Source organism: Dendrobates tinctorius, unplaced genomic scaffold (assembly GCF_039654945.1).
Source record: "Dendrobates tinctorius isolate UK_male_01 unplaced genomic scaffold, ASM3965494v1 ptg000189l, whole genome shotgun sequence".
Taxonomy (NCBI): domain Eukaryota; kingdom Metazoa; phylum Chordata; class Amphibia; order Anura; family Dendrobatidae; genus Dendrobates; species Dendrobates tinctorius.
The window spans coordinates 2,034,186-2,060,127 of record NW_027361856.1 but is presented as its reverse complement, the minus strand read 5'-3'; the positions used below and the strand labels follow the sequence as shown (position 1 = coordinate 2,060,127).

Here is a 25,942-nt window from a genome sequence, read left to right as displayed (position 1 = left end):
ACCTGCGGTGCAGATTTTAAAATCTGCAGTATGTCTAGTGTTCTGTATGGATTTTAAACTTTATATTGGCCATGCAATGACTTGACTTGTGGTGTCACATGTCACTGCAGCCGATGAACATTGGAGCGAACATGTGACGCTAATATTCCTTCATTACGGAAAGAAACTGGGAAAGAAAAAGCACAATAGGGTATTATCCGATGACAATGGGATGTCAGGAAAAGGGGAGATACACTTACCTTTTAGGTTGCTGTATGGCAACACAAAACAGGAATATAACAGCTGCTGCACAGATACCGGTCAAGGAAACGACCATGGATACAGAGAGGAAGATGGAGGTATCACTCATAGTGGAATATCGGTAAAATTAAAACATTTTCAACAGGTTTTAAAAGTCAACGCATTTCGAGGTCATGCAGGACCTCTTCATCAGGACAACACCTTTTGTCCTCCTAAAGGTCTTGCGTGACCTCAAAATGCGTTGACTTTTAAAACCGGTTTTAATTTTACCGGTATTCTGCTATCAGCAGCGCATGAATGATACCTCAGTCTTCCTCTCTATATTCCTTCATAGCAGACATCTGCTATGATATAATAGTAAAGGCTGCAATTGACGATGCAACATGCTGTGTGCCCCTCCTTTTCGGATAAGGTGCCGGAATATCCCTTTATGGTTACGTTCAATACCATATTTCTTTGTCACCCACCAGGACTACCTGATAGAGTTTGGCTACCTCCCTGATGAGAACTTTACAGATTATCTTGTTCCTGACATGCCATTTATCCCAGAGGACGAGTTGCCAGAGGAGTTCATCAGTGGACTAGAATGGTTCCAGAGACAGAATGGACTCACAGTCACCGGTAAGCATAAAAACAAACTGCGAAACCTTACTGGGGTGAACAATCAAAATTGCAGTAAAAACTGGATGATTTCTAAGGTTCACTTTTTGGATTTTGCCTTTAACTATTTTCTGAGAAAATGTAGAATGCAGACGAGTGTCCTACATTAACTGTGAAGGAGCAGTCTCACTGCCATTGCTGCTGTTTAACCATTTAGCATTTAGATGCATGCATTTAGGCGAAGATTGCCGAAGAATTTTTTTTTAGTCTGATACATTCCACCACAGAAAAAAAATACACTGACTTTCTTTTGTGTCCTCTAGGAAGATTGGATGATGAAACCAGTGATACAATGAAGCTGCCCCGTTGTGGAAAGCATGAGCAGCGCTTGTCTTATAATGTGGGCGCCAAGTGGAAAACAGATCGTTTAACGTACAAGATCATTAATACTACCGCTCTCTTACCAGACAAACTTGTCCGTGAAGAATTAATTAAAGCCTTGACGGTATGGATAACAACCTTATGGTTCATTTGGAATTACTTTAGGTAGAGGATATGTCATAACACCATGATAACTGGAGGCCAACCCGTTTCATTCCAAAGCCAAAATGGTCCTTTTAGCTATTTCCTTGCATAGTTGTACAATCAAGGGAAAGATTGAGATCTCTTGATAATTGGAGGCATAGTAAAACAAAACTTGGGCTGTAGCCCCTTCAGTCTGATGTTTTGGTTTCTTGCCAGTCAGATCCTCACCAATCATATATCCTAGATCTGATGCTATCAGTTTTTCCAATATTTTTCCATAGGATTCTCTATAGGACTAAAACAAAACAAAATCCAGAAAATATATATGTACTGTATGTCGTAAATGTAACTATATAAAACACCACGAAGTATAAAAGTGCAGTAAAAAAGAAAAGTCTGTTCATTCACAGCACTAAACCACCGGGCATTCGACTAACTAAAGAAACCCATATTAGGAAAGTTAGTTCCATCAACAGCAGATTGTTGACAGTTTCATCTATAGAGTAGACATGTCCCCACGTATATTCTTAAATGTTATTACTGTTTGTTTACAGGTCTGGGAGAGCGTGTCTCCTCTGAAATTTGTTGAAGTAGGTATCAATCAGACAGCTGACATCGATATGTTCTTTGTGTCTGGACAACACAACGATGGAGAACGAAATGCCTTTGATGGCCCCGGTCGTGTTCTTGGCCATGCCTTCATGCCCCCTTTCAGCAAAACTAAGAAAGACTTAGATGGAGACTTACATCTAGATAATGATGAGAAGTGGTCAATTAATGAAAAAAAAGGTATCTATCTTTTAGCAACATCAAAGAAGCTTTATTGGCAGGACCACATACTGATTAGCATTGTCAAAGCAAGACTAGGGATAGGAACTGTGAACGTGATGGATAGAAGCTGTTGGGATAGGGATAGGAACAGCGGGGCTCATGGATAAGAGGCTGTCAGGACGGGGATAGGGACAGTGACTGTGATAGAAAAAGGTTGTTGGCACGGGGATAGAGACTATGGGTGATGACTAGAAGATGTCGGGATGGAGATGGGGACTGTGAGGGTTATGGCTAGAGGCTGTCAGGAAGGGGATAGGAACTGTGAGGGAGATGGCTAGAAGGTGTATGGACGGGGATAGGGACAGAAGGGGGTGGCGGATGGCTGAAGGCTGCCTGGAAGGGGATAGGGTCTGTGGGGCTGAAGGATAGAAGCTGTTTTGTGAGGATGATGGATAGATGTTGTTGGGACAAAGATAGGGCATGAGGAGGAGGGTGGTGGCTACAAAAAGTCCATGGCAAATCCTGTTTTCACAGTCTAGTTCATGCACTCACATACTGCAATGCTGTGTTTATCGTGCTTTAATCTTCCCCCAGCAGCATATCTCCTCATGGAGCTGAATTCCGGGAAGATATCAGAGAGTCAACTGAATTGTGTCCCCCATTTGGTGCAGTGTAGCAGAAAGTTGGTCTCATCTTCCATGGCCTCCAGATCTGGTCTTGTATGTATGTGCAGGTTGGATTCAACAGCAAACTGTGGATACAGAGGTTTCTTGGGTTAGGTAGTCTCTCCAGTCTTTGTGTATGATCATTTTCTGTGATGTGGTTATATCGTTCCTCATGGTGTAGAATATATCCTTTGGGTTCATCTTATACACATGGTGGTGGAAGTGATGGAGTGCCTGCTGAGAACCTCTTTATACTGTAGTTTATGGCCATTGTATGACCATTTTTAGGAGGGGTGACAGTTTGAAGTGACCATTCAACACTGGGGTATATGGTGTCCTAAAATTTCCATCACTACCAAACAGACTGAACTTGGATTCATCCGACCACAACACCTTAGACCAATCTGACTTTCTCCATTGGTTGGTGTTCTTTGGCTAATTCAAGTTGGACCTTCCGGTTCTTTGCTGAAATGAATGGCTTCTTGACTGGAACTTGTGCATTCAACCCTACTGCTCTTAGCCATCGCCCCTCAGTTTGGTGGTTCACTTTGACCCTATGTTATTTGATCATTTCGTTCGAAATCTGTAGAGCACTTTTATGGACATCAGAGACTGACTTTTTCTTAATAATGTGATCAACTTTGGAGGAAGTTTACTGTGGTCATCCACTTCTAGTTTTGTCAGCTGTTCCATAACGTTCTCTCTCTTTCTTTATTGTATGTGACACTTGTCTCTGAGAACAGATTAATTCCATAGCTCCTCTTTTTGGCTTTTGCCTGACGTTATTCTCAGAATAATAAGCTTCTTGACATCTGGTGATAAATTTGGCTTTATCTTATCCGTGTTTTGACCTAAAAACACACAAACAAACAACAAACATTCAGCTACCCATGACTAACACGTAAAGGAATAAAACAATGTCAAACACAATCTTTATAACTGACTCACAACAACCTTGCAGAAGCTAAACTTTTGGTTGCTACTGTAGTATAAACAGTCCCTAGTAGGCTCTATAGAGCAATTAGCCTACCTAACCATGGAGGTTGGCACCCTAAAAAACATTGGACATAGCGCCCACACTCGACGTCAGCTGTCCCTGGTGTTAGCTAAAGTAAATACACACAATTGCAATAACACATACATCCAAATAACGGGATTGCTAGATTAGTGCTTCTAGACCTTTTGGCAGATAGATATGTAAATATTTGTTGATTGATTTATTTGCCAACTATCAATTATCATTGAACGAGTTATATCTTCTAGGAATATCACACAAAGTGATTTAAATAGATGAATTGTAAAATTGTTAATATAGCAATTCAAAGTGCACAAAGGAGCTAAACAGCTAGATGTTGTGCCCCTGGCACTCTACGTAGGTCAGTTCATTAACAGATCATAGGTATATAGTGTATAGAGCTTCAAAGTGCCAGGGCCGACTCCAGGTTTTTGTGGGCATCACATAGTGCTACATACAGAATAATGAGCCCCATATATTGCTCTGTACAGTATTATGGGCACCAGAAAGTGCTCCATATAGAATACTGAGCACCATATATTGCTCAATACAATATATAATGGGCGCCAAGTATTGCGCCACACAGAATAATGAGCCCCATATATATTGCTCCATACAGTATTATGGACACCACATAGCGCTCCAAATAGTATTATTAGCATCACATAGTGCTACATACAGAATAATGAGCCCTGTATGTTACTCCATACAGAGTAATAAGCCCCATATGTTGCTCCATACAGTATTATTACACCACATAGTGCTCCGTACAGAATAATGAGCCCCATTTATTGCTCCATACAGTATTATGGACACCACAATGCGCTCCATATAGTATTATGGGCATCACATAGTGCTCCATGCAGAATAATGAGCCCCATATACTGCTCCATACAGTATTAAGGACACCACGTAGTGCTACATACAGAATAATGAGCCCTGTATGTTACTCCATACAGAGTAATGAGCCCCATATACTGCTCCATACAGAAGAATGAGCCCCATATATTGCTCCATACAGTATTATGGACACCACATAGTGCTCCATACAGAATAATGAGCCTCATATATTGCTCCATATAGAGTAATGAGCCCCATATATTGCTCAATACAATATATAATGAGCACCATGTATTGCTCCACACAGAATAATGGGCCCCATATATTGCTCCATACATAATAATGAACCCGATATATTGCTCCATACAGAATAATGAGCCCCATATATTGCTCCATACATAATAATGAACCCCATATATTTCTTCATACAGAATAATGAGCCCCATATATTGCTCCTTATAGAATAATGATCCCCATATAATGCTCAATACAGAATGAGCCCCACATAATGCTCCATACAGAATAATGAGCACAATATATTGCTCAATAGAAGATTTAATGGGCACCATGTATTGCTCCATACAGAATAATGAGCCCCATATAATGCTCCATACAGAATAATGAGCCCCATATATTGCTCCATAGAGAGTAATGAGCCCCATATATTGCTCCATACAGTATTATGGACACAGCATAATGCTCCATACAGTATTATGGGCATCACATAATGCTCCGTACAGAAAAATGAGCACCATATATTGTTCCATACAGTATTATGGGCACCACATAGTGCTCCGTACAGAATAATGAGCACCATATATTGTTCCATACAGTATTATGGGCACCACATAGTGCTCCATACAGAATAATGAACACCATATATTGCTCAATACAATATATAATGGGCACCATGTATTGCTCCATACAGAATAATGAGCCCCATATATTGCTCCATACAACATTATGGGCACCACATATTGCTCCATACAGAATAATGAGCACCATATATTGCTCTATAGAGAGTAATGAGCCCCATATATTGCTCCATATAATGCTCCATACAGAATGAGCCCCGCATAATGCTCCATACAGAGTAATGAGCACCATATATTGTTCCATACAGTATTATGGGCACCACATATTGCTCCATACAGAATAATGAGGACAATATATTGCTCAATACAATATATAATGGGCACCATGTATTGCTCCATGCAGAATAATGAACCCCATTGCTCCATACAGTGTTATGGACACCACGTAGTGCTCCATACAGAATAATGAGCCCCATATGTTGCTCCATAGAGAGTAATGAGCCCCATATATTGCTCCATACAGAATAATGAGCCCCATATATTGTTCCATACAGTATTTGTCACGTGCTGCTGGATACACCGCCTCCAGCAGGGCGAATTTCGACAGGGACACGTGTAACTGGATACACTGCCTCCAGCAGGGCGAATTTACAGAGTAAAGGGGAACACCGGGGAAACAGTTACAGTGGTGGGCCCTGCAATAGGGAACGGGGACGTGGAGACATCCTGCACTCCTCTGAGGCAGTGTCCCTAAACTCCTACCGATCCCTATACAGGTTCCTCACCTGTTGCCGAGCTGGATACCTCAATCCCTAGCTCGCCCTGCACCTATCCCTTACTAGTGCATTGGACGGTGCAGAAACTAATCCCACCACTGCACTAATACACACACAAGGAAAATATAACAAACAGGGAAAACACCACTTACCTTTGCTCTGTTGCTATTGCTCCCAGCAACAGAGTACGACACCCGAATTCAGCTTCCACCTGAAGCTACTACACCAGACCACTGACTGAGCTGCAAGGAACTCCTCTCTATAGCTCCTTCCTTCACCAAACTTGGTTGGAAATGACCAATATCAACAACAGTGATTGTGAACACCTGACACTCCTTTATAGATAGGAGCCAGGGTAATCACCTGCTTGGTAATTACATGTAATAACGCTAGTGACCACCGGGGGGCAAAACTAGAACTAAAGAAACCACAGTGTAATGACCCTAACGGCCACTGGGTGCAAAACTAACTTTAAGCCAACAGCTTAAAGAAAAAAAAGGTTATTTGTGCAAAATCTGTCACAATCCAACCTGGATCGTGACAGTATTATGGACACCACGTAGTTAGTGCTCCATACAGAATAATGAGCCCCATATATTGCTCCACACAGAATAATGGGCCCCATATATTGCTCCATACAGTATTATGGGCACCACGTAGTGCTCCATATAGAATAATGAGCAGCATATATTGCTCAATACAATATATAATGGGCACCATGTATTGCACCATACAGAATAATGAGCCCCATATATTGCTCCATACGGTATTATGGACACCACATAGTGCTCCACACTAGAGATGAGCGACTTTGCCTTTTTTTGGGTCGAGTCAGGTTTCATGAAACTTGACTTTCTCAAATGTCGGGTCGAATGAAATCGGCCGATTATCGTGAAAAGTCGAAGGCTGACTGAAACACGAAACCCAATACAAGTCAATGGGGAAGAAAAGTCGGCAGTGAGTGGAGGACAGGAAACACACCTACAGTGCCCATTTTAATGCCAAAAACATCAATTCTTATTACTTAAGCTTGTCAACCTTAATTTACTTTATAATAATAGTTAGGCATTGAAAACTGGGGGTTATTTGGCTAAAGTTGTGGGGGGGTAGGGCTAGTTCCAGATTTTCGTGGGCCCTGGGCCAAAGAGTGTCACTGGGCTCTTTTAACACATGCCACAATTCATGATCCTCTGATACGGCAGAGAAATAGCGGTATAGTACAATGAAAAATAATTCACTTCTTACATCTCATGACTGATATCCATTTTAAATTCTCCAATAGCTCCAAAAACAGACAGTATATTACTCCATACAGTATTATGGCCACTGCATAGTGCGCTATACAGAGTAATGAGGCCCATATATTTCTCCATACAGAATCATTGGTCCCATGTAATGTTTGAAACAGTATATGATGAGCTCCACATAATGCTACAGTATATGATGGGCCCCATGGATGAAGCTCCACTGTGTTATGGGCCCAAATAATGCTCCATATATAATGGGCCCCATTTCTAATGCTCCAGTGCATAATGGGCCCTGTAAATGCTGCTCCAGTGTCTGATGTCCACCTTTGCAATGCTCCAGTGTATGGTGGTCCTCATATATCTTTCTCCAGAGTATAGTGCTCCCCAAAAATAGCTGTCCCAACATTGAAAACAATTAAATCTCCTCGCTAGGGAATCCCTGTACTAGTCTGGACTCCTCGTCGTCTCCATCTTCCATCTCACTGCACTTGGACTGTTTAGGCAGAGGGCGTACAGACGTGATGTCATCGCGCACTCTGACCAGAATGTCACTGTCAGGAAACGCGGAAGACGTCACGGCGGTGGAGCAGGGAGAGGTAAGTATTTCAACTTTGCAAGTGCTGTGATCCTGAGCGAGCAGGGTGGGCCCACTCGTTGGCGACGGCACTGGCACAGGGCCCCTCATAGTACGGCGGTGTGTCTGATGGCGGGTGGGCCCTCCCACCGGCAGAGACACTTTTGCGTACTATGAGGGGCACTGTGCCAGAGCCGTCGCCCATGAGTATGCCCCCCCACCTGCTCAAGGAACCTGCACTTTCATCTGCACCTTCCTCTTTGTCACCGTGTAAGGTGGTATAGTATGCAGGAAGGGGAACCTGAGTTTCATCAGGGTCAGATTCTGGCTGTGTAGAGTGCGAGGGGAATGTAGTGGTCTGGGTCAATGTACCAGCAGAATCATCTAGCAGTGGCTGGGCATCAGTGCACTTGTGGTGCCCCCAGGAGTACGGTTGCAACAGTGGCATTACCTTCCTCCTAGTGAGTGTGATGTCATGCTTGGGAGCAACGAAGGATCTCTCTAGCAGTTAAAACAGGGAGACCTCTGAACCTGACTGCTGAGGAGCTGCTCTTTATGGTCGGGAGGAGGTAAGTTAGGGCAGTCTGTGAAGGGAAGGGGAAGTGTGTGGACGTGAGAAGGGGAGCTGGAGGATGAACAGAGTTAAGGCTCACTCCTAGCTGGAGCGCATGGTCGGGATCCCGGTCTCCGAGTTTGTAGGGACACTGACGGTCCTGCAGCAGAAACCGGAGGAAGTAGCAGCTGTAAATGCTCTGTTCCCAACTAAGGCTCGGAAGCCCCAACAGTGACATGTGTGAGCCAAAAGTAAAAGGCTATGGCTGCCTGCCATACGAGAAAGTTCCAAAAGAGAGTCAACAGGGGGAACTTCAGTCAACTCAGTATTGCGAGTACCTCAGATAAGCGCTAGAACGGAGGCCACACTATCTATCTGCAGAGAGAGAATTCCTAATTTGCTTCCAGGCTGACCAACTCCTTCTCCATTTGTACTCTGGGTCCTGGACAGCACTTACCAAGTACAGGTAAAGGAACTGCATGACTGTGTCTGTCATCTTTCTCCTGCGCCTGGCGCATGGCTCTGCTACATCCTGCACTGCACACCATCTACCAACTCTTTCATCTGCCCTGCGACTACGGCCCTACCTGTGCAGGGCTTCTACATCTTAGCTGCACCCCAACATCTGTCCCAGAGAAGCGACACTGCAGCGTGGGTCAATCTGATCAGAAACCACAGGTGGCGTCATGTATCATTCACCTATAAATGTTAATCACCCCTTTGCATGGACGCCCAGGGCCACGGAACGGGTCATCACCACCAACGTGACACATCCTTCTGAGACACCGGCCCGGTACCGATTAACCCAACTGCCTTGGCTGGCCACCCACACTCCATGTCAGATTCATCTTGGACTGGGGAATTCACGATTTGACTTGCTAACCCAGGCATGGTATGTGAAAAGAGCTCCATGGAGTAATCGGTAGTGTGGCCTGCCACATCCTTCACTTTTGGTAGGGGTGAAGGACACAAGGAAAGGTTTTGCTCCTGACCAGGAGCCTCCACTGATGACTCAGTGCTTTTATTTTTTGAAACTTCAGAAGAGGAGGCGAAAGAGCTGGAGGCTGTGTCAGCAATGTAAGCCAAAACTTGTTCCTGAAGCTCCGGCTTTAAAAGTGGTTTACCTACTCCCAGAAAAGAGAGCCTTTGAGGCCTTGTGGAGCCAGATGATGACGCAGGCTCAACACCTCCTGCCTTAGGTGCTATTATGTTTTGCCACTACCAACAGATGCAACACCACCACCACCACCATCAGGACCAGCTGGCAACCCCCGCCCACTTCCATGGCGTCTTCCACTATAGTTCCTCATTTTTGCGAAAATGTAACTAAAATACCACCAGCTATATGGTACTGTAAAACAAGGTAGAAGGTGTATCTACTATTGGTGAGAATTTGAATCTCACTAGAGATTTGAGGACGCAGAACTATTGTCTCAGGCCCAGTAGAGATTACACCTCAATGTAACAGGCTGAAATTGGATGGTGTATGACAAGGTGGAGGGTGTCTATAGGATTGGTGAGAATTTGAATCTCACTAGAGATTTGAGGACGCAGAACTATTGTCTCAGGCCCAGTAGAGATTACACCTCAGTGTAACAGGCTGAAATTGGATGGTGTATGACAAGGTGGAGGGTGTCTATAGGATTGGTGAGAATTTGGATCTCACTAGAGATTTGAGGACGCTGACAATGATGCTCTCAGTCCAAGTATGGACGCAGGCAGCCTAATAAGCAGGACTGCAGCACAGTGCACACACAAAAGGGTGGAAAAATGAACGCTTGGTAACTGTGCAGAAAAGAGGAAGAAAAGTATTTTTGCTTTTAAAAAAGCAGCTGGCACAGCAGTGTGCAAACAGCAATGCAGCTATCAGGGAGCCTTATAAGAGCCTAATAACCAACAGAGCTGATGCACAAAAATAGAGCCTCCCCTGTCACTGCACACAAAGTGTTGTGTTGTAAGTGGAAATCGCTAACGGCAGAAGCAGTTTTTTTGTTCTTCCCTGCCTAATGCTCTCCCTACAGAATCAGCAGCAGCAGCTCTCCCTATGCTAAGATCGGCATAAGTAAGATGGCGGTCAGCGTTCACGCCCTCTTATAGCTCCTGTGACGCCACACAAAGCCAGCCAATCACTTGCATGCCCTTCTCAAAGATGGTGGTGACCGATGCCTATGTCATCGCAGTGCCCACAGTGTGCGTCCTCCATCATTGGCTGAAAAAGGGCGCTTGAAGCATCTTTTGAAATGCGACTTTGGCGCTCTGGTCGCCGACCTCATGGCCGACCTCACGCTGTGGTCGGGTTTCGTTTCATGAAAACCGACTTCAGCGAAAGTCGCCGACTTTTGAATATGACTGACCCGTTTCGCTCAACTCTACTCCACACAGTATTATGGGCATCACATAGTGCTCCATACAGAATAATGAGCCCCATATATTGCTCCATGTAGAATGAGCCCCATATATTGCTACATACAGTATTATGGACACCACGTAGTGCTCCTTACGGAATAATGAGCCCCATATGTTGCTCCATACAGAGTAATGAGCCGAATATAATGCTCCATACATAATAATAATCCCCATGTATTGCTCCATACAGAATAATAAGCCTCATATATTGCTCCATATAGAATAATGAGCCCCATATATTGCTCAATACAATATATAATGGGCACCATGTATTGCTCCATACAGAATAATGAGCCCCATATATTTCTCCATGCAATATTATGGACACCACATAATACTTCATACAGTATTATTGACACCACATAGTGCTCCATACATAATAATGAGCCCAATTGTTGCTCCATACAGAATAATGAGCACCATATATTGCTCCATACAGTATTATGGGCATCACATAGTGCTCCATACAGAATAATGAGCCCCATATATTGCTCCATATATAATAATGAACCCCATATATTGCTCCATACAGAATGAGCCCCATATAATGCTCCATACATAATAATGAGCCCCATATATTGCTCCATACAGAATAATGAGCCTCATATATTGCTCCATATAGAATAAAGAGCCTCATATATTGCTCAATACAATATATATAATGGGCAGCATGTATTGCTCCATACAGAATAATGAGCACCATATATTGCTCCACACAGAATAATGGGCCCCATATATTGCTCCATACAGTATTATGTGTTGTGAGTTTGCTTTCTGGCCTACCTCTGGTTACTACTGAAGGTAGTGGAGCTGGTCATATTGACAGAGGGGTTGTGAGTTCTCTTTCTGAGCTCCCTCTGGTGGTTACTGGAGGTAATGGAGCTGATCTGATTAACAGAGGCTTGCCACCTGATAATGAGGAGGACGATTGGAGATCTGGGGGTTCAGACTGGATTTAAGACAGCCGACTCCCTCTATCCCTGCTGGTGATTTTTTCCTGCCTCCTGAGGTCTTTGCTGAGCATGCAGGGACTGAGCTGGAAACTAAGTGTTCTTTTGCTATTGTTCACATTTCATCTGGTTTTGTCTATTTCAGTTTTTGTGTGGGTCAACCAGCTCCGGCTGTTGTGCCAGTTTGTTTTTGTCCCTTATTAGATTGGCCTCTTTTTGCTCTGCTTTCAGAATATAACAGAGTGCTGATATAGTGGGCGAAGTCGTGCGACTTCAGTATTTTTCTATCAGACATGTTGGACTTTTTTGCAGGGTTTTTTGCGTGATTGCAGACAGTGTCTTTCCTGTCCTTTCTAGTCAGTGTGGGCTCCATCGTTTGCTCAGTCTATTTTCCTACCTGTGTTTGTGTTTTCATCTTGTCTCACTGACAATATATGTTTGGGGGCTATCTATTCCTTTGCGGTCTGCTCTGGGGCAGTTTAGATTTCCCCTTTCTTGCTTTAGGCTTATTTAGCTCTCCGGCTGTGCCGAGGTGTCTAGGATCATCGTAGGCACGCTCCACGGCTACTGCTTGTTGTGTGGATAGGATCAGGGGTCTGCAATCCGCTTAGTTACCAATGTCTCTGGTTTTCTGTGGCTTTCGTGGTCTTGCTCTTCTCCTTGGTGACCCAATCATAACAATTATGGGCACCACATAGTACTCCATATAGAATAGTGAGCAGCATAAATTGCTCAATACAATATATAATGGGCACCATGTATTGCTCCACACAGAATAAGGAGCCCCATATATTGCCCCTTACAGTTTTATGGACACCACATAGTGCTCCATACAGAATAATGAGCCCCATATGTTGCTCCATACAGAATAATGAGCACCATTTATTGCTCCATACAGTATTATGGTCACCACATAGTGCTCCATACAGAATAATGAGCCTCATATAATGCTTTATATATAATGGGCCCCATAACATGCTCCATATATAATGGGCTCCATATATGATGCTTTAGTCTATGATGAGCCTATATAATGCTCAATATATAATGGGCCCCATATATGATGCTCCAGTGTATGATGAGCCCATATAATGCTCCATATATAATGGGCTCCATATATGATGCTCCAGTGTATGATGAGCCCATATAATGCTCCATATATAATGGGCTCCATATATGATGCTCCAATGTATGATCAGCCCATATAAAGCTCCATATATAGAATCATAGAATCGTAGAGTTGGAAGGGACCTCCTGGGCCATCTGGTCCAACCCCCTAACCCCCTGCTCAAAGCAGGATTCACTAAATCATCCCAGTTAGATGTCTGTCCAGCCTCTGTTTGAAGACTTCCATTGAAGGAGAACTCACCACTTCTCGTGGCAGCCTGTTCCACTCATTGATCACTCTAACTGTCAAAAAGTTTTTTCTAATATCTAATCTGTGCCCCATAAGATGCTTCATATATAATGGGCCCCATATATGATGCTCCAGTCTATGATGGGTACCATATAATGCTCCATATCTATTGAGCCCCCATATATGATGCTCCTGTGTATAATGCTCCATATATAAGGGGCTCCATATACTCCATTGTTGCTCCATTGTATGGTGGGGGCCATATATTGCTCAAAAAAGCAAAAAATGAAATACCTTTCATAGCTGGCCGCTGCTCTGCTCCAGAATCCTCAGCGTCGGCGTCTTCCAGCTCTCTGCACTGTGACTGCTCAGGCAGAGGGCACACAGACGTGATATCAATAGGTCAAAGGACCAAGTAATTTCCAGCTCTGTTCTTCCCACTGATTGATGTATCTTAGTGATGAGTGAACGTCCTCAGATAAGGTGTTATTCCAGCATGCTTGAGGGCTAACCGAGTGACTTCAACGTGCTCGAAAAATATGTTCGTGTCCCTGCGGCTGCATGTCTCTTGGCTTTTAGACAGCCGCAACACATGCAGGGATTGCCTAACAAACAGCTCATTACTGATGTCTAAGTCCCCTCAAAGTCACTAAATGTGGTCCCTAAAAAAATTGTTTTGCAAATTTTGTTGAACAAATTAGATCATTGGTCAACTTTTAACCCTTCTAACTTCCTAACAAAAAAATGTTTCAAAGATTGTTCTGATGTAAATTAGACATGTGGGAAATGTTATTTATTAACTATTTTGTGTCACATATCTTGCTGATTTAAGAGCGTAAAAATTAAAAGTTTGAAAATTGTTAAGTTTTCACAATCTAATGGTCATATTGAACAAATGTTACCAGTATCATAAAGTACAATATGTCCCAAGAAAACAGTCTCCGAATCAGTGGGATCTGCTGAAGCATTCCAGAGTTATTACCACATAAAGTGACACTGGTCAGAATTCTAGAAACTTGGCTCATCAGGAAGGTGAAAACAGGCGCGGCGGGAGTGAAGGAGGTGAAAGGGTTAGATAGCTGTATAAATGGGTTGGCAGGTAGAATTTACTGACAGGCTCCCTTTGCATATATACCTCTTGTCTGACTCTTCCAAGGAGGTACTGTATGTAGTGCTGCACTGAGCTTGGTGCTTCTGGGGAGGTATGTAGTGCTGTGTTATGGTGCTTGGTGCTTCTGAGGAAGTATGTAGTGCTGCACTATTGTGCTTGGTGCTTCTGGGGAGGTATGTAATGCTGCACTATAGTATATTATACTTCTGGGGAGGTATGTAGTGCTGCACTATGGTGCTTGGTGCTTCTGGAGAGGTATGTAGTGCTGTGTTAGGTTGCTACTGGGGAGGTGTGTAGTGTTGTGCTATGGTATATAGTTCTTCTGGGGAGGTACGTAGTGCTGCACTATGGTGCTTGGTGCTTCTGGGGAGGTACGTAGTGCTGCACAATAGTATACTGTACTTCTGGGGAGATATGTAGTGCTGCACTGTGGTGCTTGGTGCTTCTGGGGAGGTACGTAGTGTTTTGCTATGGTATATAGCACTTATGGGGAGGTATGTAGCACTGCACTATGGTGCTTGGTGCTTCTGGGTAGGTACATAGTGCTGCATTATGGTGCTTGGTGCTTCTGGGGAGGTATGTAGCGCTGCGTTATGGTGCTTCTGGGGGGTATGTAGTGCTGCGTTATGGTGCTTGGTGTTTCTGGGGAGGTATATAGTTCTGCACTATGTTTGTTGCTTCTGGGGTGGTATGTACTGTTGCGCTATGTTGTTTGGGTCTTCTGTGGAGGTACGTAGTGCTGGACTATGGTGTTTGGTGTTTTCGGGGAGTTATGTAGTGCTGCTATGTGGTATTTGTCGGCCATTCTGGGGTGGTATGTTGTGCTGCTGAGTACTATGATGTACATGGTAATGTGATATTTGTTCGTTGGTGGAGCATACAGCGGGTATAGAAAGTATTCCACTCTGCACCCCATCTTGACCGAATAATTAATAATTATGACCATGTGATATTTCAGTTTTTCTTTTTTTATAAATTTGCAAAAATTTCTACGTTTGTTTTTTTTTCAGTCAAGATGGAGTGCAGAGTGTACATTAATGAGAAAAAAATTAATTTTTTTGAATTTACCAAATGGCTGCACTGAAACAGATTGAAAAATTTAAAAGGGTCTGAATAATATCCGTACCCACTGTAAGTAAAAATATTTGAGTTGAGCCTGCATTAGTGATAGCTTAACAGCTGTCTATATATCATGACATTGAATAAGTGATTATATAGAAATAAAAAGTACAATAAAGTCCTGTTCAGTGATATTGATAGAAATTTTTTTTTTTAAGTACACATTTAAATTTTTATGCTGTTTTAGGTGTGAACCTCCTGCAAGCGGCTGCCCATGAACTTGGACACTCGTTGGGGCTGGATCACTCCACAATTTCCGAAGCCCTAATGGCACCGACTTACAAAGGCTACAAGCCATTGTTCCAGCTCCACCAGGATGATATAGAAGCGATCCAAGCTCTGTATGGAAAACCTACAACGAAAACCGTTGCCAGTTCATCTTCCGCGTCATCAAAAGCTGTGACACCCAATGTCACTTCTAACGCCAAGGTTACAGAAGACAAAAGAGACCCAAAAAAACAAATCATTGTCAATTTATGCAGTGAGGAACCGATAGACACGTTTGTTTCTACCACGGACGGATCCATTTACTTATTCAAAGGTAAGTCTGGGTCAAATCTCGTGTCTCGTAGCGGATTCTCACTTCCAGTGAAGCCACCCGATCTGTATGTTAAATATACCCCACACTCTCGGAACTTGGCACAGGGCAGTCGTGGGCATGCTCAATAGGACTCTTTATAACTTCCAGGGGAATATTTCTGGGATCTTAGCCATGGAAAGCTACCGATGTCCCCAAAGAAGAAAAACCCACAACTGATTTCTGCAAAATGGAAAGAGCTTCCATCGTCGATCGATGCAGCAGTTAGGATGCAAAACCCAACAGCAAAGCAAAATGGGAAAATCTTCTTTTTCAAGGTATGGTATTTGAATTATTGTTTGGTAATCTTTCAAAACTTTGAAATGTTATGGAGGTTTCAAACTCTCAATTAATTGTTTGGAAACTGGAATAAATCCACCATGGCCTCATCCAAACGCCATTTTTTTTGTTTTTTTTCTTACATGTAAAATAAAATGAGAGCTAAGAGAAGACATAGGATTTCCTAAAGCAGTGATAAAAATCCAGGAGGTGCAGTGCAGCAATTGAACACCAATTGAATTTGCTCGATTCAAGGCAGGATTGCTAGGGTCTCATCGATTAGACTTCCAGAAATCAGCTAGTTGTCACCTGTCCTATGTTTTTTAGGAAAATCCCTTTTTAACGGTTTGTTTAATACAAAGCTCAAATAATCCACACTGTGTCATTAAAAAAAAAAAGTATCAATCCTATGGTCCATTTGCAACACACATCATTGCCTACTTCAGGCTTGAATGGAAAGTCATCAACAGATGTCAGGTTGGGGGCTTGTCTGTACCTATAAGGCCACATTTACACATCCATTTTGTCACTGACTGTGAACACAAACCGGTCACAGGTCTCCTGACTCGAACGTGACAACTTCATAGTCATATATGAGACTCTCAAGTTTGGGTAAGGAGACTACATGGCCAGAAAAGTATTGATTAGTAAATATGAGAGACATACACCCCAGGACATTAGGTCACATCACATCGGACATCAAGACTTTGTATAATGTCCTGTTAAGCAATGTTCTCATACAAAGAGTAAAATATACGTTCTTTGAAGCCATTATGCAAGTTACCAGATAACGAGTGCACAACCTTGATCTTGTGATAGACAGCATGCAGCTGATCAGTCCAGCCATGTCCATGTTTGCTCAGGAAAATAATTAACCTTTCAATAAATGTACAGTATCTATATGCTTTGAGTTACATGTGGCCTAATACTGACCAGTGTGAATATCTTAAGAAATGACTGCAAATATTAATAAGCAGTGAATTGAAAAATTAGCTCTGTTCAACAATACCGATTTATGAAGACGTGAATTTTGGGCATTCAATGCCCCTTGCTCAAACCTAATGATAAGCAAGAAAAAAGAGACAGGAGTGAACATGTGTAAGATTAATTTATAACTGGCAACTGGAGACAGCAAGCTCTAGGGGTTTATATAGAGTGAAGCGTATTCAAAGGTAAAGAAAACATTTTTTTCTTGACGAGGTTCATAGGAAACCGAAGGTGTCTAATACTATGTAACATACAGAATATGAAAAAGTGAAATCTGTCCTGTCTTTGTAGGATCTATGTAGAAAATGTGTGACTTTATGGACTGCAGTACAGACATGGGAACACATACAAAGAAACATAGCCAATGTCTATAGGATTTGCTTATATTTCAATTCTTTTCTTTTTTTTTTTTTTTTTAACAGGGAGACCAGTACTGGAAATACAACAATGATAAAATAGAACCTGGCTATCCAAAGCTGATAAAAGAAGGATTTCCAGGGATTCCTAACAGTGTTGACGCTGCATTCACCCAGCCTGCGATCATAGCAAAAGGAAACAAAGTTATTCGCGAGGAGAGAATATTCTTTATTAAAGGTAAGATGACTTATTCTTATAGGGGGACCACTTTATAAAAATTGTAAAGGGGTGCACTCTCAGTGGACACCTCTTAAAAGGGTTTCCATGGACAGGTTTTGCATTAAAACTCCATCTAGTAGGTCCCAGGAGAAACCTGTCCTTCACCCTTTAACCCTTGCACAGGGATCTGGACTTATACAGGCAGCCCTGGTTTGAGTCCGCAGAATGGCTAATTGGTGGAGTGGGCTGACAGAGGATGGTCAGCTGCTTCAGGATGACGAGCTGTAGCCTCAGGCAGTAGACTACTCAAAACATGAGCCACTCAGATACTGCACTCGAAGCAACAAAGAAACAGGAGTGAACCATGGTAAGATGAACGTATAATTGGAAGCAGGGAGCTAGGAGTTTATATAGTTTGAAGCCCAGCCCAAAGCTTACAAAACAGAGTTAATTAGAAACCTGTTCAGATTAGTATGTTAACCTGAACTGCTGCATTTTCACCGAGGGTTGCTGGCAACGAAAGTACCTCGCCACCCAGTGACCAGAGTAGAAACAGAGGGAGAGAGGACAGACCTGAATCTTACAGTAGCGTAAACTGTTAGCTGTAGAAGGGTGTAGCCTCCCTTGTTCTAGAGGACCTGCAATTTCTGCACAGTCCATCATAGTCACTGAGTGGTAATAGTGCCTCAGTGCCTCTGTGGTGGTGCTGAAGAAGGTACCAGAAACCTTTACTATGGGGGTTGTCCCATCAACAGCAATATATCACCTTTCCACAGCATAAGTGATGATCATAGGATGGCTGGGGAGACCTGGCAGATTCTAAAAATGGATGGCTAAGGTTTTCTTGTGAAAAAAACCCATAATGAGCATGTGAGATCACCCCAGTGAATGGATCAGTGGTTGTACGTGCTGAGTACTACTGCACTCACAAAAGACTTTTGGACCCCAGTTCTAAGCAATCCTGCATTTATCACCTATCGCTTTATGCTCTACTCATAATACCTCATAATACCTGATGTCACAAATATATGCCTTTATTCTTAAGGGAAGAAATTCTTCCTGTATGACCCGGTGGCCGGCAACAGCTCCAGTCCACAGATGCTACAAGATGACTGGTTTGGGGTGAAGCTTCCCATTACTGCTGCTCTCAGTCTGAAGAATGAGATGTATCTCATCGGGAAAAAAAAGTTCCAAAAGATACTTCTGCTCACTTACTCACAGAACCGGGTGTACGGCAACATTCATCAAGCTAAGAATCTCGATCGGTTGATAGTGTGTGAAGCTACTAAGTAAAAACTAATTTCTTGGTGTATAATTTTCATTATCTACTGTTATCCATGTAATTGTTAATATTTTTTTTATTTTTTCCTAACAATTATCAAATACAAAGCAAAGTTATCATCATAAGAGAAAAAAGTAAAATGGATTAATAAAAGGTTCTTAAAAAAAAAATCTGGTAAAGCATTTCTTACCTTTATTTGTATCTAAAGCCTTCATGTCCTATCTGCCATGGGAAATGGCATTTTGATCTTTTGTCTCTGCGAGCGCCATGTGTTATAAGGGGAGTAAAGCTAGGAGAGTCACTGATGGAGGAGTGTGACGAGTGTCAGCTTACGCTGAGTCGTTTTTCTTGAATGAGTGGACACTCTGGACCGTGGCACCCACCCACCTAGGGAGAGCTGACCTAGTGAGGAGCCACCCCCTATACAGGGAGTGTCAGGGGCAAAACCAAGGGGGTGAGCCACCACGGCAGCTGGACCAGACCGCCGGCTCAGGGAAACAAGACAAGGCGAGACAAGACGTTAGTTCAAAGTAACTTCATTAAGGAACACTTCAGGGTCAAACAGGTACCAAATATAAACACACTGGAAACACATAGCAAGGTGCGTGCAAGGGCATGCCAAAGTCCAAGGCATGGTACGTGCAAGATGGTAGGCAGAGGCACGATGACATCAGACTCCGGACTGCAAGCGAAGATCAACCGGGACATCAGGTTCTGTGGCTCTGATGGTGGATCGGCAGGATCCGGGCATCCGGTAATCAGACCAGGGTTCCATGCAAGGAGACAAGACAAAGTTAGAGACATGATGTGTGTCAACGGACACGCCAGGGTCAGGTTCCAGGACGAGGGCCTGCGCGTGTAGAGAGACACGCCAGGGACAGGTACAAGGACGGAGGCCTGCGCGTGTAGAGGACACGCCAGGGATAGGTACAGGGATGGTGGCCTGCGCGTGCAAAGAGACACGCCAGGGAGAGGTACAAGGACGGAGGCCTGCGCATGTAGAGGACATGCCAGGGACAGGTACTAGGACAGTGGCCTGCGTGTGCAGTGGACACGCCAGGGACAGGCAAGGGAGTGTGAGTGCAAGAGAGCACTAAAGCACAGTGCAGAGGCAGCATGATGCACAAAGAGCACGGCTGGGGCACTGGCTAGCTGATCGTGCTGCAGCACTGACAGACGGGCACGACTCCAGCGAACCCGTCTGAGGCATAGCAGGCGACACAGCTGTCACTGACCAACGAGCACGGCTGCGGCACAGGCAGGCGGGCACGGCTAGGGCGGGCACGGCTGAGGCACAAACAGGAGGCTAGGAAGGCCAGGTGCATGCGAAGCGAACACGAAGTTTCAGAGACAAGGCATAGAGTACGAGACAGAGTCCAGCGCATGCAGAGGACATGCCAGGGGCAAAATACAAGGCGAGACCTGTGCGTGCCGAGAGGCACGCCAGGGGCAGAGTACAAAACGGAGGCCTGCACGTGTAGAGAGACACGTCAGGGACAGGGTACAGAACGGAAGCCTGAATGTGTAGAGAGACACGTCAGGGACAGGGTACAGAATGGAGGCCTGCACGTGTAGAGAGACACATCAGGGTACAGAGAAAAACATAACAAGGAAGCATAGCGAGGACAAACAAAGCACGAAGGGCAACACGAGACAAAGCACGAGACAAGAGACGGAATACGAGCACAGAGCGTGTGCAGAGACGCACGACAGAGCAGAGTGCAAGGGCACAGAATAGAGGGAGCGACCCCGCAGACCAAGCAGCCATGCAGGGAAGCAACACAATACTCAGGCCCTTAGCATAGGAAGGGGCAGTCTGATATAGGGCATAGCACCTCCACTTCCGGGTCAGGACCAGGGGAGAACTTCCAGTTCAAATCCTCCAGGATCACAGGGAGCAGTCACATGATCAGGATTCCAGACATGCAGGGATGATTGCAGAACCAGTGCTGAAATCTAGGCAGGTCACATGATCAGAGTTCCAGACATGCAGAGATGAATGCAGAACCAGCCTCTGCTGGAACATAGGAAGGACACATGATCAGGGGTTCTAGACATGACGAGACGATCACAGAAGGCAGAGCAGAAACGCAGGCATCCCGCAGCTCAACAGTCATGAGGTGAGTGTGCACACTGCTCTAGGGAACATGCAGGATAGCAGACATGAGATGCGCATGCACACCGCTCCCAGGGTCATGAGGCAAAACAGACATGGCGTACATGACAGACATGGCGGACATGACAAGGAGGACTGGGGTTTACTTGATAATAAGACTAAATAGCAAAATGAAGCTGGATATTTTCATATATGGACCAGGTGTGGACACATAGGACTTGGGCGTAGTACCATCACGTTATCAATTGTTGGCGTTTGGAGAAGAAACTAAAGTGGGATAAAAGCTGAATACCCAAAACAGAGAAGAATATAAAAGAAAATGTTTGACACATCTTATTATTTTACTATTTGCAGAACCTCTACTGGATTTCCTTTGAATTTGTTGGTTTGAGCCACCAGTTTATAAGTTTTTTAGTTTTATATCTCTCTTACAGCTGAAACAATAAAGTATGTTACGTGTGGCTTCATTATGTGATGGCTGCCGTGCACTTTCTGTCCACAGTTAAGACTAAGAAGCCCTGTTTGTGTTATATCCCTTGATAAAGTAACTTATGTTGTCTTCAGTCTCAAACTTTCTTCTTCGATTGATATATTGTGGGCATTAGAGATGGGTAAATCCGTTTGGTCCGGTGGTTAGATCAGTTGTTCACGGCCTCTTGACTTGCCATAATCTCAGCTTCTCTTTTGATTCGTTGCCTTGGCATGACATCGTTGTTGCAGCATGCTGCGCACCTGACCCTGTACCAGGACTACAAATCCCAAGAGAAGCTGGGATACCGGCAGGTAGGAGGTATTTTGCAGAGCTCTGGTCCAGCAAGTTAATTTACTCATCTCTAGTGCACATCAGATGGCGACTGTGGAGACAAAAACGAAAAACATACATGTAGGGCAACTTGAGTGGTCTGCTCATCAGTTACAGTGAATGTGGAAACACCATTGTCACAGTCAGCTGACCCTCCCATAGAAATCTTACATACTTGAGCTAATAAGAAATTATGCAAAGAATACTATATCCGGTATACTAAATACCTGCCGTGTGTACCTGGAGATATTGGGTTGACCTTGCAGATGACCGCATGCTGGCTGGTACTGTTCATGAAGATGCTATCTGGTGGGCACTCTTTGATTTGTACTTTAGGGCATCCTCTGGCAGGAACTGTGAAGTAGAGCAAATATTTTTCATTTTTTCCTTCTATTGTGTATTAAAATACCTTTCTGACAACTGCAAGGCCTTGTTTAATGACTTGTGTAAGGCACAGGGTGAGAGAATGGTTTATGGAGACAAACTGTTACTCACCTGTCTCTGCTCAGGTTTTGCTCCCTTCCTCTATAGCTGTGCTCCATGCTGGGTTTTATAAATTGCATAGCAAACTTTAGTCACATGCCATGACAGCTGGTAATCCTCTTGGTACACTCCTGGTTATGTCTACAATCTATTAACTTCCCTTTTTAGACTTTCAACTAACTTTTTGAGTGTAGTAACCATAAAAAACTCTTCTCTAGACTTGTTCACACTTTAAATGCTGCTACCACAGAGTGTATCTTCTCTACAAAACACGCTCACCAGTTCATCACTGCTGCCAGCAGCTGGCTATTCATTAGTTTCCAATTTAACCTTTTGTCTGCTCTAAGTGTTACCAAACTCATCTATGGACTTTTTCACAATACAAATGTTGCTGCAGGTCTACAGTGTGAAGTTTCCACAATCAGTGATGGTTTGGGGAGCCATGTCATCTGCTCATGTAGGTCCACTGTGTTTTATCAAGACCAAAGTCAGCGTGGCCGTCTACCAGGAAATTTTAGACCTGTATATGTCTTAATTTTCTGTGTGTCACTGCTAGCTTACTTTGCATTCCTGGTGTCCTGGCCTGAATTGCTCATCCTGACCTGCGGCTTAAAGAATCCATCTCACCCATAAGCCCATAGCACAATTAATCAGTTAAACAGAAAATAACAGCAGTTGGCATTGTATGGGTTGCTGTAGTATGTATCTTGCCAGAAGAGAAGACACTACAACCAGAAAGGACAGCAAAAAAAAAAAATGGACAGCTCCTTTAATTTAGTAATCTGTGCCAGTGTACCAGCATGTCCCCTTCTATTAAATTATAGGTAGCAATACATTTAGTGAAGTTGTAAAAATTTATGATGGACAGCTGTTGTGTAATTCTGCTAATTGGATAAAGGACATTAAGCAAGTTATCTTCTCAGCTCCGCTGATGTGGCGAAGTCCTCCTAGGATGCCTGTTATACTCCCGTTGAATATATTAACAAACCAGTAATTCTCCAAATTCCATGTTGGTATTACAAGAATGTGGCCATAATAGGACTTGTTTTTGCCTTTGCTGCAAAAATTGTGAGACTATACTGTGTACAACATCTAGTTCGCACACAATGCCATTTATTAGGAGCCATCAAACTGTTTCCTTTTGGTTTCTAAATGCTAATCAGAGAGAAAAGAAAAACATGTGTAATATATCTAATGTGAAGATGTTTCTACTATATCACTGCCAAACTACATTTGATGGTGATGGAAGAGACAAAATGGTTGGTTAATCATCTAAAGTTGCCACGTCATATAGGATTTTATGAGTCCCAGTAGATTCAGCCTTGTTAGTGACACAGAATACACTTGCATCGTTTTCTTTATAAAGCTCATTATGTACTAAATATCCACCGTGGAATTAAGGTTGGTCATTTTCAGCTATATATTTTGTGCTACATCTTCCTTTAGGCTATGTGCCCACGTTGCGTTTAAATCCGGACACTGAAAACCAGACTCCTTCCCAGAAATCGTGCGGTTTTTTCCGCGCGATTTTACAGCGATTTTACCGCAATTATGCTCGTGATTTCTGCGATATTCAAGCAGTTTCCAAGCGATTTGAAGCATCGCTTGGAATGTGATTGACAGGTTGGTCACACTCGTCAAACATAGTGTTTGACAAGTGTGACCAGCTTTCTACTATTGAGGCCGCCTATACGGCATCAGTAGTAAAAGAAAGAATGTAAAAAATAATTAAAAAATAAAAAATCGGGGTATATTTACCTTCGACGTCCCGCGTAGTCTCAGCGACGCTCCCATTCCCAGCGATGCCTTGCGAGACCTGTGATGACGTTGGTCTCGCGTTGCTATAGCGATCTTACGAGACCGCTAGAGTCACGCGAGACTACGTCATCACAGGACCTTGCCGCAAGGCATTACTGGGACCGCTGAAGCCTGGGAAGGCAGCGCGGGATGTCGGAAGGTAAATATACCCCGATTTTTTATTTTTTATTCTTTTTTTTTTACAGGGGTATGGTACCCAGGGCCTGGAGGACACTCTCCTCTCCTCCACACCGTGGGTACCAACCGCACATGAGATGCTTAACTTCCCGCATGGTGGGCATAGCCACATGTGGGAAGTAAGCGGTTCTCATGCATTCCTATGGGTGCGGAATCGCGGCAATTCTTTGCGATTCCGCACAAAAGAATGATCATGCTGCGATTTTTCCGTGATGCGATTCCGCTGCGTAAAAAAGCGCAGCATTAGCACAGCATGTGCGGAATGCCATAGGAATGCATGGGGTGTATTCTGTACAAGATTTTTAAACGTTTTCGCAGCGTTTTTGCGCTGAAAATCGCGGCAAAAACGCTTAAAAATCGCATCGTGGGCACACAGCCTTAAACGGGAATCTGTCACTAGGTTTTAACAAAGTGATCTGAGAGCAGTATGATATAGGAGAAAGGACCCTGATACCATCAATATATTACTTACTGGGTTGCTTGCTTCAGAATTGGTTAAAAACGTATCTGCTGCAGATCTAGCAGTTCTCTAAATGTTGAGCTCTGTATAACCCCGCCCACACCACTGATTGGTAGCTGTCTGCCTCTGCACAGTGCAATCATTGGTTGGGGTGTGGTTGGACTACTTGACAGCAGGCCATTTAGTCCTTTATTAATTTCCTGCTGATAAAACAGTGCTTTTGTAAAAAAAAAATACAAACTACAGCCAGCACCCCAGTATGTGACATATCACTGTAATAAGGGGCTCTATCTATATTTTGTTTCTCTCAGATTAGGCAGCAAATACCTTGTGACGTATTAAGGCAGCTTTGAGAGGACTGTCTATATGATAATGCATTAAGCAGCCATATAGCAGACTAGTTTGTGACTTTAACTGGTAACGTTGAATTAAAAGAACCCAATTTACTAACATTCTATCTGAAATCACAACCAAGATCTGCAATAAAGCTGCATGTGAACATAGACTTTCTGATAGGGTAAAAGTTATCCAAGAGCAGTGTATCATTAATATAAGATCAGTAGGTCAGGCCTTAAATCCTGTTTGAGTTTTGTACTAACCTTAAATATATCATTCTTTGAAATACCTGCTGTGTCTGAACGTGTCAGCTTTCCCTGTAACTAAACGTTAAACTTTTGACAATAATGTCATCAGTGCTATGCTCCTTCCTATGACTTGGACCTGCAATTTTCCTTTCCAAAGAAGAGGCTCTACAAGCTGGATTACAGTACGATCCTCATGGACTGATCTATCACTGTTATTTAATTGTTGGTAAAATCTAT

General features: G+C 43.4%; 1 protein-coding gene across 1 annotated transcript; it reads left to right on the top strand.

Annotated features, from left to right (window-relative positions):
* Nucleotides 1-520: 520 nt before the first annotated feature.
* Nucleotides 521-19,415, top strand: LOC141055609 (stromelysin-2-like). Its single transcript, XM_073552257.1, has 7 exons — nucleotides 521-861; nucleotides 1,164-1,345; nucleotides 1,920-2,154; nucleotides 15,752-16,105; nucleotides 16,253-16,419; nucleotides 17,830-18,001; nucleotides 19,029-19,415. The coding sequence occupies exons 1-7, from the start codon at nucleotides 624-626 to the stop codon at nucleotides 19,274-19,276; spliced, it is 1,596 nt and encodes a 531-aa protein (XP_073408358.1). The 5' UTR covers nucleotides 521-623; the 3' UTR covers nucleotides 19,277-19,415.
* The last annotated feature ends 6,527 nt before the right edge of the window (nucleotides 19,416-25,942 follow it).